Below are 20,205 nucleotides of genomic sequence, written 5' to 3'. Positions count from 1 at the left end.
AGTTTGGCAAATGCCAGAAGAACGTTACCTGCCTCACTGCATTGTGTCAACTGTAAAGTTTGGTGGAGGACCATAAAAAGGTCCATAAAGGTATGGTTGGGTAAGGTTGGTACGCAAGAACTTGACTGGCCCACACAGAACCCCGACCTCAACCCCATCCAACACCTTTGGGAAGAACTAGAATGGAGATTGCGAGCTAGGCCCTCTCGTCCAACATCACCTCACAAATGCTCTTCTGGATTAATGGACAAAAATTCCCACAGACACACTCCAAAATCTTGTAGAAAACCTTCCCAGAATACTGGAAGCTGCAATGGAGGCACCAACTACATATCAATGCCTATTATGTCATTAAAGCTCCTGTAGGTGCAATGTGTAGGTTGCCCAATACTTTTGTCCATATAGTGTACTTGCATTAATAGTAGCCTACTATCTGCTACTATTAAAGCTATCTAAACTACATATTCTGTTTGCATTCTGCAAGCACACTACATTTTCTTATGAAAATGTAATGCTATTGTTCTAGTTATTATTATTGTTGTTGTTATTATTATTATTATTAGCTATCTTTTACAGATCCTAAGCCTACGACAACCACTACAAAACTACATAAAATCAAGCACCTAGCCATGCACTCTGCCTCTAAAAACATCTGTGAAAGAATGGATCGGTCTAAAGAGCTCACTGAATTCCAGCATGGTACTATAATTGCAACAAGTCTCTCCAAGTTCATGAAATTTCTTCCCTCCTAGATATTCCACGATCAATGGTATTATTGCAAAGTGGAAGCAACACAGCCACGAAGTGGAAGACCATGTAAAGTTAGAGTGGGGTTGCCGAGTGCTGAGATGCATAGTGCGTATAAATCGCCAACGCTCTGCTGTCATTTTCTTCTGAAAATGTCATGCTATTGTTCTAGTTATTATTGTTGTTGTTGTTGTTGTTGCTGTAATTATTATTATTATTATTATTATTATTATATACGTATATAATACTAACGCTGTGTGTTGTGTTCTGCTTTTATCTCAGGAATCTCATTGGACATGCAGTTCAGTCTGAATAGAGAATTTACACAGCCATTAAATGACCCAGCAAGTGTTGAATACAACATATTAAAAAATGGAATAGAACCAAAGGTGAGGGCATGCTTCAAGACAATGACCAGAACATGTAATGTTGATATTCCAAATGAAGTTTGGAATATCAACAAGTTCTCCAGCATAACAGAACAGATCTGCTGTACATTCTGTAAGATTACACTATGGGCCCCTTGGCACTACATTGTGGAAAACCAATTTCAGTGACAAGTCTCGCCTGCAAATATTATTTTATACTGTATATTAACAGAAAATCTGTGGTGTCATGTTTTTGGTTTCATATTACTTTTCAACGTAGCTACAACAATAAATCAGCAAAAGCTACCCCCACTGTTTCCCAGAGTGTAAAAGCAACTGTCTTCTAAGCCTTCTCCTCCACCCCACTGGGTGGTGCACATGCCCATCTCTATGTATCCATGACGAGATCTTTTTTGTTGTAGAAAAACAGTATGCAAATGAAATTTTAATTCCACAAAATACAGTTTGGGGAAACAGGGCTGCAGTGTAAAGAGGGTCAAAATCAAGAATGTGCCAGGGTTTTTAAAAATGTCACAGTGTTTAGTTTGAGCACACTGCATCACCAACTTTGGTGTCTCGCACAGATCCAGCAGCATTATGGCCGTATATCAGGATTTGAGTCGGCAAGTATAACCAGATTCAGGTACTGTCTGTTTTTACATAAGCCAATTTTACAGTACAGTAGCCACCTCCTGCTTTATTGTGTATTTAATGTGATATTTTCTTGTTGATTTTTCCATACAGACCTGGAAGTGTCATTGTATACTTTAATATCAGGGCGACCACTGCAGTTCCTACTGAAATCCAAGTCGCTGGAGAAGAAATGGTAATAGCCCTGGGGCCTGAATTTCCTGTCATTCCAGAGTCTTTCAAAACCACTTACAAGAGTAAGACTACAATCATCTTCATCTCACACTGTGGAAAAATCTGTTTTAATAATACATAATTTTGTCTTAAACTGTTCATCTACCAATGCTGACCCTCTTTATTCCTAGGCGCTGATGTAATAACTTACACACCGAAGCCCATGTACTCTGGAGGAACAGTGATCCTCACATGTGAACCTGATGCTGGTGTGAAGGCTTGGGAGCTAGGAGGGGCTGAGTGGAGAAAGGAGGGAAGAGGCATCAAAGATAACAAACGCTTTAGGATCTACCAAGAGAACACTTTGGAAAAACTTGAAATCAAAGATGCCATTCCCAGGGACACTGGTGAGTGAGAGTTAAAGATTCAGATGGGAGACACACCCTGAACATTGCTGCCGGTGGCACTCTTATTGAAGGCTTTACTGGTGATCACTCTAAACTACTATACGTAAGTTAAATAATCTGAAGTAGCACTATTAACAAAAGCAAAGGCTGAACTTACAGATGACCAAAGGTATGTAACTGTGTACAATCTCTGACGTTCTATTTCGTGGAGCTCCGCCCCACAGGACTAGCTCCGATTGTCTAGTGAAACCTAGCTAGCTACAACTGACTGAAGAAAAAAAACATACACACACCTGTGTCCAACCAGGTCCGGTGCACTACAGTATAAGCGGGCTTCACCTGCACAACTGCTCCTTTGAAATTTTCAGCTCGCGACGGCGACTACCCAGCAACTCAACATGGGTCCGGCAGCGTCCTTCGGGATCCCCAGACTGTGCTGCCCAATCAACTGGAAAGATTCTGCGGTTGTGGCGTCCTCTATACCGACCTGCTGCATCGGGCCGCAGCACGCTAGGGTGGGTCTGAAGCTGTCTCCTGACTGTCAGACCCGTGTTTAACGTGAGCCTCTGGAGAGGCTTCACCGGGCGCAGTTCTTTGACTGCCTGCTGACCCCGCTGGGGAACTAAGATCCTGTACCCGCGGAGGGCGGCTCAGACGGGGTTGATGATATCGGCGGTCTGCTTCAGCAGCCTCCCTCCGTCCAAGGCAGGAAGAGTTTTCTGAGGCCGACGACAACTCACCCTCAGAAGCCCAAGATGCTAGTGGCTCGTCATACAGTGATCCCGGGCCCGGGTCTTTCGACCACTATCTCCTGAAGCTACTGGAAGAAGCTGCACATCATCTCGTTGTAACCCTCCCAGAGGTTGTGCCTGCGACAGGGCTGACTCTAGGTTGTCGCTAACTGGTCTGCGTGAAGAGAACAAGAACGTCCTCTTCGACCTTCCGGTAAGCGAATCTGGATGTTTGGTGCGGCTGTTACATGTCTCATAACATGCCCAAACAACCGACTACATGGGTCCGGCTCGAGCCACGGAAGTTTTCCTCTGCGGAAACAGACGACCGCAGGTCTCACCGGTTATGTACTAACTTGTCTGTAAGTGAGTACGACAAGACCGGGCCTGCCAAAGGGGCTCCAGTCCCATCGGAAAACTATGATGGGTCCGGCTCGAGCCGCGGAGTCTTCCCTGCGGAAACAGCAGATGTGACGACCGCAGGTGTCGCTGGTACTGTACTAACCCGTCCGTTAATGAGTACGACGGGACCGAACCGGCCAGGGCCCCGGTCCCAATGGAAATATTTTATGTGTTTGGTTTGAGCCACAGAGTATTCCCTGCTGTAACAGCAGACGTGACAACCGTAGGTCTCGCTGGTAATATACTAGCGCGTCCGTTAGTGAGTACGACAGGACCGAGCTAACCAGGGCTCCGGTCTCATGGGGAAAACTTTGGTGTGTTCGGTTCGAGCCACAGAGTCTTCCCTGCTGTGTCAGCAGATGGGACAACCGTAGATCTCACCGGTGATGATCTAACACGCCTGCAAGTTCGAGCTGCGGTGTCCTCCTTTACTGTCAAACTAGCAGAAGTGACAACCGCTGGACCCCCCGGTAATGCAGGAATGCGGCGTTCAACTAGAACCGTTGATCAACCGTTGACCTGTTTGAATGTTGTATCCTTGGTTTGGGTGGCGACATGCTTTTCTGCTTCTACGCCAGCTAAAGCATTTTCGCACGCCAACGGGGACAGACAGTACGGGAAAATGTCTAAGGGCATGCATGAGTCAACTAGCTAACGCTCACTTACTCTGCATGTCGTTGTTGACACTCTGTCTGGTTCTCATGCGAATGAGATGATAAGTTTCCACGAAAATGTTGAGAATGAAATTCCTCTCACAACACGCCTGCGCCGGCTAGCTCATGCGCTGCCGTTGTGCATGGTGGTTGTGAACTGTCTGGGTCCCATTGCTTTCTGCCTTCACTAGCAGCGTCGATCGCTGAGCAGACGAAGGCTGGATATTCAAATGTGGTGTCAAGATTCCCTGAATTACGAGACTCCACCACTTTGTCTGAATGGGCAAATCGACAGCAGGTTGTCAGTAATGCGGACGCTGTAGACTAACTTCCTCATTTTATGAATTAGGTGTTTCTTGGCAGGAATGCCATTCACCCTCAAACTGAATCGGAACATGGAACTTCCTATGGGGATTTTTTATGCCCCTTTTGAGGACGGCCCGCCTTGGACCAAGACAGCAGTTTCAGGGCCAAGTTGAATTACGGTGGATTGCTCGAACTGGTGCCTCGATCTCCGGGACAGCCTCTTTCAAACCACTTAACAATCTGGCAGGAGAAGTGCCTCCAACTTCACAGGAGTTGTGGAGACGGTGATATCGCGTCCCAATCAAGCCGCAGCTCTGTCAGCAGAGATGCTGGAAGCGTTCCTTCCCGGCAATTTATTTGCACCAGTAAAGACCTGGGTAACACTTTACAATAAGGTGCACAAACATTTGTAGTTACTGAGTAATTAATGAGAAATCAATGATAAGTAAATGAGTAGTTACTGATTAACACTGAGATTAGTTAATGAGTAGTTAGTGATGATGACTACTATAGTAGTTACTGAGGAACTAGAGAACAGACTGGGGACTACTATAGTAGTTACTGAGGAACTAATGATTGTTAATGAGTAGTTACTGATTATCATAATGATTTAATTATTTGGTTTGATTTAAGTAATACTCAGAGTTAATCAGTAATCACACATTAACTAATCATTGGTTCCTCATTACTTACTCAGTAACTGTAGTAATTTTTCAGTAATTAATTTTTTGTGCACCTTATTGTAAAGTGTTATCAAGACCTGAAAGACGCTTACTTCCACATGCCGATAATTCCTCAGCATCGGAAGTATTTGTGTTTTGCCTTCCAGGGAGTAGCGTACGAATACACCACACTTCCGTTTGGATATGCTCGTCCCCAGGACTTTCTCTATTTGTTTGGAGACAGCGTTGAGACCACTGTGCCGGCAGGGCATCAGGATCCTTCGTATACCTGGATGACCTGCTGGTTCTGACTCCATCGTAATAGCGCATGGCGTTCCAATAGGCAGTGTCGGCTCACGTCGCTGTTTTCACACATACGTAGACGGCTGGGGTGGTACATCTGTCCCAGGCCGTCTGTGTTTTGTGGGCCGCTGGGGAATGGTGCCACATCAACCTCCTAGAATTAGAGATGGTGTTGCTGGTGTTGCGCCACTTCATCCACCTGGTACGGGGTGCGATGTGCTAGAGCGGTCGGACAACCAGACCACAGTAGCTTACATTAACCGGCAAGGGGGAGTTCGGTCACTAGTGATGGGCTCATGTCAACCTCCAGTCTCAGCACGGCACATTGCTGGCCGCTTGAACGTTAGGATGGACTTGATCTTGAGGTGGGCCTCACCCGAGTGGAGCCTACATCCTCAGATTGTGGCTCAGCTCTGGGCTCGGTTCAGCAGGGCCGAGGTGGATCTCTTTGCTTTGAGAGAGAAGGCAAAGTGTCCCCTCTGGTTCTCTGTGACTAAGCAGGACCAGACTCCACTGGGGGTGGACGCGTTCGCGCATGCCTCTGGCCGAAGGCGCTGCTTATACCTTCCTGCTGGTGGGGTTGATCTTACAATTATTAGCCAGGGTATGGTCAGAGGGCCTATCAGTGACTGATAGTGCCAGACCATCACTGGGCGAGATGGTATATGGAAGTGATGGCCAAGACATCTGTGGAACCGTGGTTCATCCCTCATTGGCCGAATGTGTCCCAGGCGGAGGGCTCGATTTGCGTGCCCCTAGTTCTCGGGCGGTCACTGGTGGCCTGGCTCTTGAACGGCGGAGATTGTCTGATAGAGAATGATGAGATCCTGACGTGATCAGTACGATCCAGAGTGTTTATTCGGGCAAATTTACGCACTGGTGTGAAGACAGGCTTATCGCTCCCGAGTCCTATCCGGTTAAGACGATTTGGGAATTTCTTCAACACGTCATGGTGACGGTTTAGCGGCATCCACTATAAAAGTGTATACATGCGTTATTTCCGCGTTTTTGAGCTTCCCGTGGTTAAAGGTTTCCCGCTGTCTTCGCCCACTGCTTAAAGCTGACAGTTTCTCTCATTACGGGTGATGGGAGCAAAGCTGTTTTGTGCACGGATCCATCTTTCGTTCCGTAAGTGGATTTGTGTGGATTTGTGAGGGCATCTCCAAGTCTTATGAGACTGCGGGTCGCCCTCTGCCTGGGGCTGTTCGGGCACACTCTACGAGGGGCGTGGCCACCTCAGTTGCCCTGTTCAATGGTGTGTCTATGAAGGACATTTGGGAGACATTCCGTCTCCTCTTGTCTGTTATCGATCTGGCGTCGACTGTGTTAGGCACAGCCACCAGCAGGAGTCAGCGTTGACATGTTGTCTCAAGGCGTGACCGTCTGGTGAGCGTCTGTCCACTCCTGTCTGTGGGTAAGGCTAGGATGGGCTATGTTACGGTATAACCGCTTCCACTGTTCCCTCATGTACCTCTCCTTGCCCTCGGCTGTGATAATCCGAGTGTGGCGGGGTGGGCCAGTGTTTGGCTTGGGCCAACTTTTAGTATGGTCTCACCTTGGAGCACTGGCTTGTGTCCTGGTTGGCCAGTCTTTGTTACTGGGGCCAGCAAGAGTGTATGGTGTGGTCGTGTAGCTCCGCTTCTGCCTATAGTAGCTAGCCCTGTGGGGAGGAGCTCCACGAAATAGAACAATGGTTATGCATTGTAACCCTAGTTCTATGAGTGGAGCCGAGCCCCACAGTGAACAGAACTGCTCGCTGAAAATTTCGGTTAGGAGCAGTTGTGCAGGCGAAGCCCGCTTATACAGTGGTGCACCGGACCTGGTTGGACACAGGTGCGTGTACAGTATGTTTTTTTCTTCCTCAGTTAATTGTAGCTAGCTAGGTTTCACAAGCCAATAGGAGCTAGTCCTGTGGGGCTCCGCTCCACTCATAGAACTAGGGTTACAATGCGTAACCATCGTTTCTGTACTTTAGGTCTTTATGAATGCACTCTGAAGGGGGCTAAGATGGACTTCTACCAGCAAGGACAAGTAAAGGTTAAAGCAGCTCCCAATATTCATGTAAACAAAAAAATCAACGTCCAGTGTGCGGTGGGAAAAATTCAGACTCTTAAGTGTTGTGTGCAGTCGGGTTATCAACTCCAATGGAAAGACAAGGATAATAATGTATTATATGCAGGTGATTATGAACTAATGTAAATATTGTCCAGGGGGTTGTGTTATAAATATTTCTGGTTGTGTAAAGTTCATGAGTATCTACTTGATATTTATGACTATATTGCTTGCAGACAAAGATGGAAACTGCATCAAGTATAACTACAAGATTACAAACTGTGAGGAATCAGAAAAAACAATCATATTTACTTGCGAAGAGAAAACACTGCAGTCATACAACGATGTCACCATGCTGACCATTTTCAGAGAAAGTAAGTGCTGTATTTAAAGGAATAGTAAAGGGAAAATGCATGTTTAGCCCTGTTTAAGGGTTACTTGTGATCATATACAATGATTCATATCAAAATGTTGACAAAACTAGCATTCTCGAGAAAGTTGATAATTGCTCTACCACCGTTTTGGTCATACAATGGATGTGGATGGGCATCTTGAAAAATCATTCAAAAACATGTTAAACTCGATTTCAAAGACAAGAAACTCACCTAGGTGTTAGTTGGCGTTCTGGCATATAATTCGGCAAAAAGTAATATTCTAGTTCATCTGGAAAGGCTTTTTAAAAATATTTAGCATCTAACTATTTAGTCGCAGCACATACATATGTAAACTTCCGCTTTAACTGATTCCGATATTGCGCAATACCTTGATCTCGCGGTAGGCGACGTCCGTGGATTCCGCTCAGCTTCCTTATTTGAAAAGCTAGCCGCAACAACAAGACAGGCTCGTGCAAAGCATTTGTTTGGGATCTCTACAATGACGCTGCCGTTGCCAATTGTGGCAAAATCCGTTCATCTGTAACTTCTCATAGACTTCCCAACAACGATCCCGCAAGATTTAAGTTGTGGCTAGAATCTCTTTATTTGGACGTAAACACACCCGTGGATATTCTTCGGGTCTTAGATCACCGTGTGTGCGCTTTGCATTTTGAGGACAAATGTTATAAGCCTAGGCTATTCTTGAAGAAATCTCCCAAAAGGGTCTTGGTCAAACGTGATGCTGTTCTGACTTTACATAGAGGAACGACAGAAGACGAACGAGTGGAAGAACTTGAGGTAAGTTCTTATTGCCAGCTGTGTGTGTTTGTGTGCGCCCGTGTGTGTGTGTGTGTGTGTGTGTGTTGAAGCATAATAATAATAATAATAAAAATAATCCCTTTGCTAAGACTAACTTTAGAAAAATAGAATTGTAAGAAGTGGTATTACAGCATGAAATTATCAAAACTGTAGATTTATTTGTGCGGACATCAATACTAGTGGTAAAAGCAGGACTCACTTTCAACAGGCAAGGAGTCAGACTCACGGACCGAAAGGTTTGCCATGTCAGCTGTTAGCAACAGGTCCCACTCAGTACAGCACAAACTTTCCTCTTCAGTGGGCATCTGTCGGCAATGTTTGCAAGCACACCACACCCGTGGTACGTGGTATAGCGACAGCTTCATCGACTGTCTCTGGCTCTGCAATTCATACTCTTTTAGATCAACCATTTTGATAAGCGTTTTCTGAACTGTAGCCTAGGGCTTTCTTGTCTGTGAGCTAAAGAGTAGCATGAGCAGTGAGCAAACTAGCTAGCCTAGCTAAAATAAACAATAGCTACCGTAAGTAGTTCCGCTTCCTGAATCACCTGAATCAAGTCAATGATTTAGAATTCATAAAATGATCAATAACACCCTACAGGATTCATACTTTGCGCCGAATTTGATGTCAGAACACCAACGGACACCAATTACACCCTCGGTGAGCTTATTGTCTTCGAGGGTTTAATATGTTTTTGAATGATTTTTCAAGATGCCCATCCACATCCATTGTATGACCAAAACGGTGGTAGAGCAATTATCAGACTTTCTCAAAAGTGCTAGTTTTGTCAACGTTTTAATCTGAACCATTGTATATGATCATAAGTAACCTTAAAACAGGGCTAAACATGCATTTCCCCTTTACTTTTCCTTTAACATTGTAAAAAAATAAATAATAATACACCAAGACTTGGAGTCGATTGATGATTTTCCTTGTCATTAATACTGTCCCTGTTTGCAGATTTTGTTTGTGAGGATAATCTGTACGGTGTTGGGAGATTGAATGATGAGTCAGATATCGGCTGTGAAGATGGTGAAACAGGCATAAAGAAGGCTAAGTGTGAGGTCGGAGGCTGGAGACTAGTGGTCCAGACTTGTGTCTTGACTGCCATCCTGAATCTACAGACTGAGGCACAGGTACGTTGTCATCATCATCATCATCATTGAAAAACTTTGTTAAAGCTGCAGTATGTAAGATATTTGTAAGGTTTAAAAAAAAAAAAAAAAAAATATATATATATATATATATATATATATATATATATATATATATATATACAGTAGGACCCCACTCATCCGAACTTCAGAGATCCGAACCTCCCGGTCTACCGGACAGGCTTAAAAAACTATTTTTTAATTTTTTGCCTGCTATCTTGTTACTGGTGGGATTTTCATTACAGTACTGTTCCCCACTGTGAATAAAAACAGAACTATATGTAGACCTACATGTTGCAGTAGGCTGTAGCCTACTGTCACGTTTCATTTCTTTGTTACTCTAATGTCGAGCATAAAACGCAAACGAGTCTGCTGCGCGAGAGCTGCATTCCTTGGTAGCCAGAAAGCACGTCAGCAACCTGAAGCAGCATCGAGTCATTTTTCATTCCCAGTTAATGGACTTCAGGAACACAGACGTGTTGTGAGCATGTAGATTAGCCTACTAAACCTACTGTATTTGTTAAATAATAGCCTACAGCCTAGGCCACGTTAGCCTACATCGGTTGTTTTAGAGACTTTATTTTAGGCTACAATAGCCTAAAACACGACAACTTGTCTGTCATTTCATTTATTTATTTATTGATTATTATTTGCTCCAATTGTTCTAATGTTGGGTTGTTTTTAGGCTATACCATTTTGTTATACGAATACAGTAGCCTATCGATGCAGCGTACGCCTCATTTGAGAATAAAGTACTGTATTTGATCAAAGCACGCACTCAATTGGAAATTCGGTTATTTTATAGGCTACTGTAGGTCTATTATAGGCTAGGCTATATGAGTTTAGTTGGCTATTTGATTGCAATTTTGATGCATTTTCACAAGTAATTAAGGTTATTTATCGGTCTATTATGAGTCTATATGGAACAAGTATACCACTTATTGAATTTGGTGCATTTTAACATAAGTTTCAGTCATCCGGACATTTCAGAGATACGAACGACCTTCGGTCCCGTTGGGTTCGGATAAGTGGAGTCCTACTGTAGAGTACATTATACCTGTACCATATTGTGTGGTCTCCCATCCCATTGCTGATGTTCTCATATAGGGTTTGGAGCTGGAAAGTGTTCCACAGTTTGTGGAAGAACTTAGTGACACCACAGAGGAGGAGAAAGAACAAATTACAGAATCTGCTTTAACTATCTTCACCATAGTTGATATTCTGAACACTGTGGCACATATTTCAACTAATGTCAGTGAGCCTGTGATGAAGGTATGTTGAAGCCAAACACTAATTACTACTGTATTTACTGAAAAGGGAATTCAGCTGTTATTGATGTTTAGCCTAATTACTTACATGCCCTTACTATTTTACATCATACCAGATTGCTTGCCAATGTACATATATTCAAATGAACAGAATCAGATTTTATTTTGCCAGATAAGTTCTTACACATACTAGGGATTTGTTCTGGTCAGTTGTTCCATAGCACTGATGTATAGACAACAACAGACAGGGTGCAAGGACTAGACAGAATAGTGCAAAGACAGGACAGTGCAAAATACAGTACAGAGTAAAGTAAGCAAAGGAAGCAAAGGGCACATGCTGTGCAATGTGTTTATATACAATATGTGTGTGTTGTGTTTATGTGGGATGGGATTCTATGGTACTGAAAGTTAAAGTCGCAATGAAATGAAAAAAGCATTCTGTCCCATTTTGGTTCACCTAATTGATCATAGTGTTCACCTATTCAACGATGTATGCCCCAAAAAATTGAAAATTCTACTTTTGTTGTAATCTTATATCAAAGTATATAATTTCTTACTTCCTGGAAAACAGTAGGTCACGTGCTATGACAACAACAGGTACCTTAGATTTTAGCCCAATAATCTCACGACATCCACCCGTCAATCAACGCTATCCTTCTATCGAATCTGTCTAAAGTTCTTAAAACCCGTCCACTTGTCAATGTTCCAATCAAATTCCTCTAAACATATGTCCCACCCTCATAGCTTGTTTGCGTCGGAAATACGTCAAACTACGGAAGTTAGATGATCTCAAACGTCCGTTTCAGTGCGACTTTAAAGTGTCTGCTTTGACAAACAATCTGGGACGGTGTATGATAGTCAGGAAATGTGAGGTCAAATATCCAAAATATTGTAATTCCCCTTTAGTGGCATTCTAGACATTACTGTATACACATTTATATACTCCAACTAAAGCAGTCATTTGATAGGTCTAATGGCTGACACTTTTTTGTGATCCTCAGAGTTTTCTGGAAACGGTTGACGTGCTTCTTTCTGATGAGAGTAAGTCGTCCTGGGATGAACTGAATGCTGACAGCACGAACGCCAGCTCTGTGTTACTGAGGGCCCTGGAATCCATGTCTGAGGCCCTGGACGGGGGTACCTTCTCCTTCTCAACAGATCGTATTCTGCTCAGCAGAACCACTTTCAACAACTCGTTCAGCACAGACTTAAATTCAAGTGTCCTCCTCGAAATCCCAAATACGCACTCCAGCAATCTTATCATTACCACCATAACATTCTCCTCCCTAAACAACGCCCTGCCTGCCAGGAATGGTAGCAATCAGACCATCAATGATAATATCATAAATGGCAACGTGGTGCTGATCAAGTTGAATGGAAACATCAACAATGTCTCTCTAAGCTTTGATAAGCTGAATGAATCACTTACTCTTAACCCTCAGTGTGTCTTCTGGAACTTTAGTCTCTTCAATGGTCTGGGGGGCTGGGATGATGAAGGATGTGAACTGCAGTCTGACGTGAATGGAACCGTCACCTGTAACTGCAACCATCTGACCTCCTTCTCCATCTTAATGTCAACATCCATTCCTGAGAAATTCAGAATCATTTTGGATTTAATTACGTACATTGGAGTGGGAATATCCATGGGCTGCCTGGTTGTGTGTCTCATTATTGAAGCATGTATATGGAAGAGTATGACCAGAAACAGTACGTCTTACATGCGTCACGTCTCCATAGTGAACATCGCCGTGTCTCTCCTGATCGCTGACATCTGGTTCATCATCGGGGCGTCCATTGCTAAGAATCCCTTTGAAAACCCAGAGGAAGACTACATGGTACCCATACCAGCATGTAGTGCGGCTACGTTCTTCATCCATTTCTTCTACCTAGCACTGTTCTTCTGGATGCTCGTCTCAGGCCTTCTCCTCTTCTACCGGACTGTCATGGTCTTCTCCCACATGTCAAAGTCCACCATGCTGGCCATTGGTTTCTCTATAGGTTACGGAGCACCCCTCATTATAGCAGTTACTACTGTGGCATCAACAGCCCCAAGTGATGGGTACATCAGGGAAAACATGGCCTGTTGGTTAAACTGGGACAAGACCAAGGCCCTCCTGGCGTTTGTGATCCCCGCCCTAACCATAGTGGCCATAAACTTCATAATCCTGATTGTGGTTCTGTACAAAATGTTGAGCAGAGGTGTTGGGGACACCGCCCAGTCTGATGAGAAGAGTGCGTTAGTGGTTATCGCCAAGTGTCTGGCCGTTCTGACACCCTTCTTTGGACTCACCTGGGCCCTGGGAGTGGGAACCATGACTGATCCAGGGAATGGGGGGATCCATATTGCATTTGCATTCTTCAATTCTTTACAGGTACAGTAATTGCATATTCTTACTATATTGTGCTGTTTTTGGTACAAGATTGATTGGTCATTGTCTCATGCACTGAATTAAAATGATGTATAGTTACAGTATATATAGATCAATCTAGTTTTTAATACTATGTCTTGTATTTAACTTTGAATTAGGATGACCAATAGTTCCATTTCATGGAACTTCAGATCTTTATACACCAAAGCCCATACTGATTCATGAATACTGTACTACTGAATACTACTGTATACTACTGTATGTATGTAATACTGTACTACTGTATGTATTTGTCCCTCGTACCATAGGGTTTCTTCATTTTGCTGTTTGGAACACTTTTAGACAACAAGGTTTGCATGATTATAACATTTCTTTCCAACATAACATTTTAAGAACTGGAAGCACAGTATACAGGAGTTGTGCTGATTTAAATATGGTTTGACTTGTTTATTTAACACCTTTAGATCCGGGCTGCCATAGCTGGAAGGCTCCCTGCTTTAAGCAGTAGCAGAGGTTCTCATGGTCCAAGGGTAAGCAAACCTTGTGAAAATACCAGAGTATACAAGAATATAATAGAATACTGTAGCTGGGACAACCCACAGTCCCACAGTCTTGTGCAATACCAGACACTTTTGTTGGTATGTAAGAGTCCTATCTTGGCACTATGTTAATGCTTAAAGGCATAATGTTATCATTTTACAGACTCAGAGCACCAGTGCTGGAGCGTCATCTTCCAGTGCGTTAGACTTCTTCAGAAGAATGAGGAGGAGTAAGTTGTTTAATATTCATATTTGTTTTTTTTAATGATTTGTTTTATTTGATTATCTACCAGTCCTGCACTGACCCATGTCTCATTGTTCAGATGTCTACAACGTCTCCAATGCAGCACAGTCAAGCAGTTCTGGGGCTACAGATTCTTTCATCAACATCTGAGTTAGGATTGTGATAAAACCACCGAGTTGCCTATTTGAATGCATTTGTCAAAATGTCACACAGCCTAACAAATTGTTATAATTAGCACTTTAAAAATTATATATTTTTTAATGAATTTTTAATGATTTTTATTGGATTTTTTTTTATTTTTGTATGTAACGGTGTTAGGTTTTACAGCTGGTCATTGTTCTGTCTCCTACCTTTGGTTTATACATTTGTCAGCGTCTTGCAAGAAAACGGTGTTTTTGACCAGTTTTGATTTCTGGATTTTCTGGGCGGGCTTAAAACGGTACCGGATGACGTAGAGCGGTGTTCTTAGCATATCCCCGCCCTAACACTATATAAAGCTAGAATGGATTTGAATCTTCGGTTCTCCTGCTCAATCTTGAGTCTAGAATTAGCTAGTTTTAACCAACAGTCTAGAATTAGCTAGTTTTTCTTAGTTAGCAATGCCTATGCATAAAACTAAACGAATATGCATCCTTCCTGGATGCCAGCAGGAATGGGATGATAAGGTCTCCTTCTTTCACTCCCGAGTAAAGCTGAAATGAGAAGCAAATGGTTAGCATTTTTGAAGAGCCATGGTGTTACAGAGTCTGTCACCGCTAGCGCCCGCCTCTGCAGCAAACATTTCACTCCCGAAAGCTTCTGCAATTATAATATGAGGCTTTTGGGTTTCACGGACTCACGACTGGTCCTGGTGAATTCGGCGGAGCCAACCATCTCCCTCCCCGGCCTCCATTCTCCTCCTGTCGCATCAACCTTTGGTGCCGACACCGCTGCCTTGTGTGCTTATAGCTAATTAACGTTATAACGTTAGCTAGGTAACGTAAGCCATAGGGAAATACACTGCTACGTTAATCTACAAAATGTGTCTTGACATTTATGTGGTAATGTCAGCTATGATGAATTATATTATATCTTAGGAGGAATTATAGCTAACATTAGCTATGTAGCTTGCAGATGGGAGTGTGTATATAACCTTAGTCTAGCTAACATAGCTAGCAGCACCGACCAGGCGACCACCCACCAAATAACGTTACGGATGATATATTATGACTATAAGCGTTAACTATACAGAAACTGCCTGCCATATTTGTGGCACCTGATGTGCATATGGGTTCACCGGTAATGGTTACAATATATTTCTCCAGCGGGAGACCGGGAGGCGGGAGCGAGGGGGATGGTTAGGTAGACCAGCTGCAGCTGGAGAAAGACGCACCCTCTCCCAGTGAAGCGGTGCTCGGCGGCTACTGGCTGAACATTCCAGTTCTGTTGGATATGTTGCGGGAAAGTTGAAGCCGAGTGCTCGTTATTCTCACACATAACATTGCCAACGAGAGTGGATGAGTCTGTCCCGATTATCAACTCCGGTAGTGTACGCTTCTTCGCGCTATCAGCGCTGTTCAAGCCAGTGACTAAAAGGTACATTTTAAACAACTTTTTCCATTGATCCCAAGGGACGACAGGATCGCCTGGGAGGGATAGGAATGGGTCCGGAGGTGGCAGGGAGAAAATAGGGACTGACTCATACATTCCTCGTTGCCTGTTTTTGTATTTTGCATCTAAGGGCAGTAACACTGGCGCGTTGGTATAGAGTAGCTACAGTTTTACCTGTGTTGTTTGTCAGGAGGTAGGTTAGGAGGAAGCATCTGTGCGTTTGACTCATTAGACAAGTGTAATTTCAACTCCTCTCTGTTTTCACAAAGCTGTGCCTTCCTACAACAAAAGAGACGGCGTGCCAGTGTGACAATATGCAGACCAGAGAACGGTACTATTTGACAGGTTCTTCCCTCCACACCCCCTCCCCACGCAATTGGGTGTGGCTTCGGTGCCTTCAGCAGACACGCCCCCACAGTCTCAGACCAGAGAATGCTGCTGATTTTTAACCGATTTTGAAGCCTTATTTTATATACTTAGCGACATTTTTAATCACTCAGATTTGGCTGGGTGGTTAATGACATGTTTTCCTGTGGTGTGTGAAGCTCATAACAAAAATTTGAACTGGGTTAACCTGGACTTTAAAGAATGCTGCAGGTGATCTCTTATCGTTGCTGGACGATGGGACCATGGTGGGGCCTTTATTTTGGCTTTTGCTCTATAGAACTTAATTGTTCCAGTTGAGTGGCTGATTTAGGAACACACTATTCACACAGGCCAAAGCTCTGATCAGAATCAGAAACTGTTTTATTAGCCAGGTAGTTTTTAAACAAACTAGGAATTTGTTTTGGTTAATTGGTGCATAACACTGATGGAGACAACATTAGACTGGGTGCAAGGACTAGACGGGACAGTGTAAAATACAAATACAATATGGTGTATGTACAGAATGTGAATGTGTGTGCAATGTTATTATAGGCTATATATAGAATGCATTGTTTGTTAGTTTTTAATGTTAAAATGTGACATTAATGTTAAATAAAATGCTTCTCATTTTGCTTTCATCTTTGATAACATTAAGCTTGGTGCGAATTGAGATTTTACTGGCGGTAATTAGGGGCCAGGCAGCATAGCTGCCGGAACCCTATTGTATTTGCCTATATTATTATTCTCCATCTTCCACTGAAGTGTAACTTCCCGCAGACAAAAAATCACCAAAATTTGCACATAGCTCCAGTACTATACCCAAAGTCCTCACCCTGCATTGTAGGTCAATAAACCTCAAAGTGGCGCTACAGCAACAGTCTAAAGTTAAAAACTTTAAAAAATCATAACAAATCAGCCATAGGTGCTATCACTGTAAAACCACCACGTGAATGTAGTCCCAATTGAGACAAAACTGTCATATGCTTTGACCTTGCAGGAATTTTGAAGTCCATCACTCTGATTTCTTCATAAACTGTAAAACCTATCAAACCTATCTCCTCCCACATTTTTTGTTCAATTGACACCAACATTGATCTACTGTATCGTCAGACTGTCCTTACCAAACGATCCTCACAGATTTTTGAAATATGAAAAATTGAGCCCACAGCACATCAAAATGTTTTACTGTTAACAGTTCTGTATACAGTTCCTATTAATTCTCGCCAAATCAATGTCTGATCATCCTCATAAAAAGTGACAACATTGGCCACATATCCAAGATGTAGTATGATTTTTTTCAGAATTTTATCTCAAAAATTGAATTTTTTAATTCTGTCCTCTGAAACCAACACTTCATACAAAGAAAACTGCGTTACCCACAATCCAACGCAAGCTCCACGAATCTGAGACATCGCTGTTGGCAACCCTACCCAACCCCTGCCGAGGATTACAATGACTAAATTGATTGATTGGCTACTGACTGAGCACACAGCTGCTGAAGTCAATGTTCAAATATGAAGAAAAGCAAACAAAACCTGTAAAGATTAATAAACATATCTCATCCCACATTTTTCAATCAATTAACACCAAACTTGCTACACTGGATCTTCAGACTGTAATTCACAAACTCATTGACCAGATTTTTGAATTATCAAAATCGAGCTTACAATGCATCAAAAGGTTTTACAAATGTTTTACTATACCATATGAATGTACAAAATGAACATTGGAATGTCAACTTTCTTGTTGTCTTCCTATTCTCTCGCTTATTGCTCCTAAACTTGTCGGAAATTGCCTGGCCCCGCCTCATCGCTGCGTAGCAGCTTTAATTTGAATTGTTTATCATTAAAGACCCCTCAGGTTAATGGTAGGTACATTTCCCTTTCATGTAAGAGATCCCTACAGTATATTTAGTGAAAAGTGCTACTGGATATTTACTTTATTTTGGATAGTTATTTGGTTAACATCCCATATATTTAGGATTAGTGGGTTCATTAATAGCTTGCTTGATGTACAATGGAATGATATTTGACAATTGTACTATCGCATAATTTCGTACAGGACACGGGTCATGCGCCTCAGCTGTAATCAACAACAATCTGCGTTTCAATTATTCATTCTTCAATCACAGCCCATTCTCATAACAAGGCAATCTATTTAAACAACTTCCTAGTACACTGCTCTCTGCTACATCAATGCAGCATGTGCACTTACTGCTTGCTGGCCAGCTTGCCTCCTCCTCCCAGCCTCCCCAAGCCCAGCCCTCCGCGGAGGGGCTCTGTGGTTCAGGAGAGACGAGGAAGTGGACGGTAAGTGATAATGATCACAGGCGAACAGGAGCTCCTCCCTGAGGGGAGCCAACTGGCGACCGACCGGGAGCGTCGAAAAGGGCCCGGTAGAAGTCCCAGTGGAGTTAGAGTCCATGATAAGCTGCCTGGAGATCCAGCTGTGTTCTTCGGGACCATACCCCTCCCAGTCTGTCAGGTACTGGAACCCCTGACCCCGGCGACAGACCCTCATCCCCCTTCCACTGGGGATGCCCGTCGACCAACTGCGGAGGCAGAGGAGCCAGGCATGAGAGGGCTCGAGGAGACCAGCTTGACCCTGGAGACGTGAAACACTGGGTGAACCCGCATGGAGGCAGGGAGACTGAGACGCACCGTGGCTGGATTCAAGACGCGGTCGATCACAAAGGGCCCACGTAGCGTGGTGCCAACTTCCTGGAGGGGATCTGGAGTGGGAGGTCAGCTGTGGAGAGGTAGACCGGTTGTCCAGGCCGGTACGTTGGGAGCACAGGTGCAGCGGCGATTGGACCCACGACAGGAGCGCTCGTTGGAGCAGAGCAGAGCAGGGCAGTGCGGACCTCCTTCCAGACCTGGCAACACTGGCGGAGATGGGCCTGGACAGAGGGGATAGAGGCCTCCGACTCCTGGAGAGAGAACAGCGGGGGCTGGTATTCCAGGGAGGACTCGGAGGGGGACCTGCCAATGACTCCAAGCCAGAGAGGTGAGAGGAACGGGAGGAGTTAGACTCCAGGCCAGAGAGGTGAAAGGAACAGGAGGAGTTAGCAGAGAGGGTAGAGTCGGCAGGAGACGGGGAACGAGAGCAGCCGGTAGCCAGGGGAAACTCCGGGGAACTGGAACGCTGTATGCCAGGTCCGAGGCGGCGCTCAATGAGCGTGTAGTGGGAGAGGAGAGAGACGGACGTGGAGGCGAGGACAGGTGAACCGTAACAATATACAATATAATTATCCTACTCTAAATCATATGACTTATGGTGGTCGACTTTGGTGGAAGGAGTCCGAATGGTGGGAAATGTGAAAATATATATACCCGCACTTGTTACACATGGCAAATAAACTTTCTATTCTGAGGATGGTACTGATAGACTGCTAGACCACGGATAGTAAATTGCCAGTTTGGGAACCTTAAAATGTATAGCTGCATACCTAGGAGTGGAATGAGGAACTGACTAGCACTGATAAGATACTGTAAGGACAAGCGATGACAAGAATTCCAATGTACCTGCACCTGCACTTGTTACACATGGCAAATAAACGGCCTATTCTATTCTACTCTAGATGCCATATCCACTTGACTGTCCGAAGCCTGCTCACGTCGGCTGCTCTTTTCTGAACAGCAAACCCGAGGGACAATCTGAAGACCGTCTCTCATCCGTTGGTCTAACGTCTGCTGGGTGAACATTGAAGTGCGTGGTTTTCCAACTGAGGTCTTTAGCTCAAAATGCACAGTGAAATCTGCTCTGTCCAGACTGCTACTCTATTATGCTAAATTTAATGACACCAAACCTATCAAATTATACTAATGTCTGAGCCTACACCCTCTGTTTTCAAGACTGCCAGAGTCATCCCTATCCTGAAGAAACCACACCTCTGACATCAAAAACTACAGACCTGTTTCTCATCTATCCGTTCTATCAAAAACACTCAAATCTTTAACCAACTGTCTTCGTATCTCCACCAGAACAACCTCCTGGACCCCCACCAGTCCGGGTTCAAGGCTGGCCACTCGACAGAGACTGCCCTCC

The 20,205-nt window shown here is 43.9% G+C and overlaps 1 protein-coding gene across 1 annotated transcript; it reads left to right on the top strand.

The window, feature by feature from the left end:
* Positions 1-3,317: 3,317 nt before the first annotated feature.
* LOC311315760 (adhesion G-protein coupled receptor F1-like) lies at positions 3,318-14,352 on the top strand (the record flags this gene model as incomplete). Its single annotated transcript, XM_084446459.1, has 6 exons — positions 3,318-3,549; positions 9,589-9,764; positions 12,052-13,422; positions 13,728-13,769; positions 14,122-14,188; positions 14,282-14,352. 6 exons carry the CDS (start codon positions 3,318-3,320, stop codon positions 14,350-14,352), a joined length of 1,959 nt encoding a protein of 652 aa, XP_084302585.1.
* Between the last annotated feature and the right edge of the window lie 5,853 nt (positions 14,353-20,205).

The sequence above is a fragment of the Borostomias antarcticus genome (genome assembly GCF_949987555.1).
Source record: "Borostomias antarcticus genome assembly, chromosome: 12".
In the NCBI taxonomy this organism is placed as follows: Eukaryota; Metazoa; Chordata; class Actinopteri; order Stomiiformes; family Stomiidae; genus Borostomias; species Borostomias antarcticus.
Note: the sequence above shows the minus strand (reverse complement) of the source record. Positions and strands in the feature narration are given on the sequence as shown.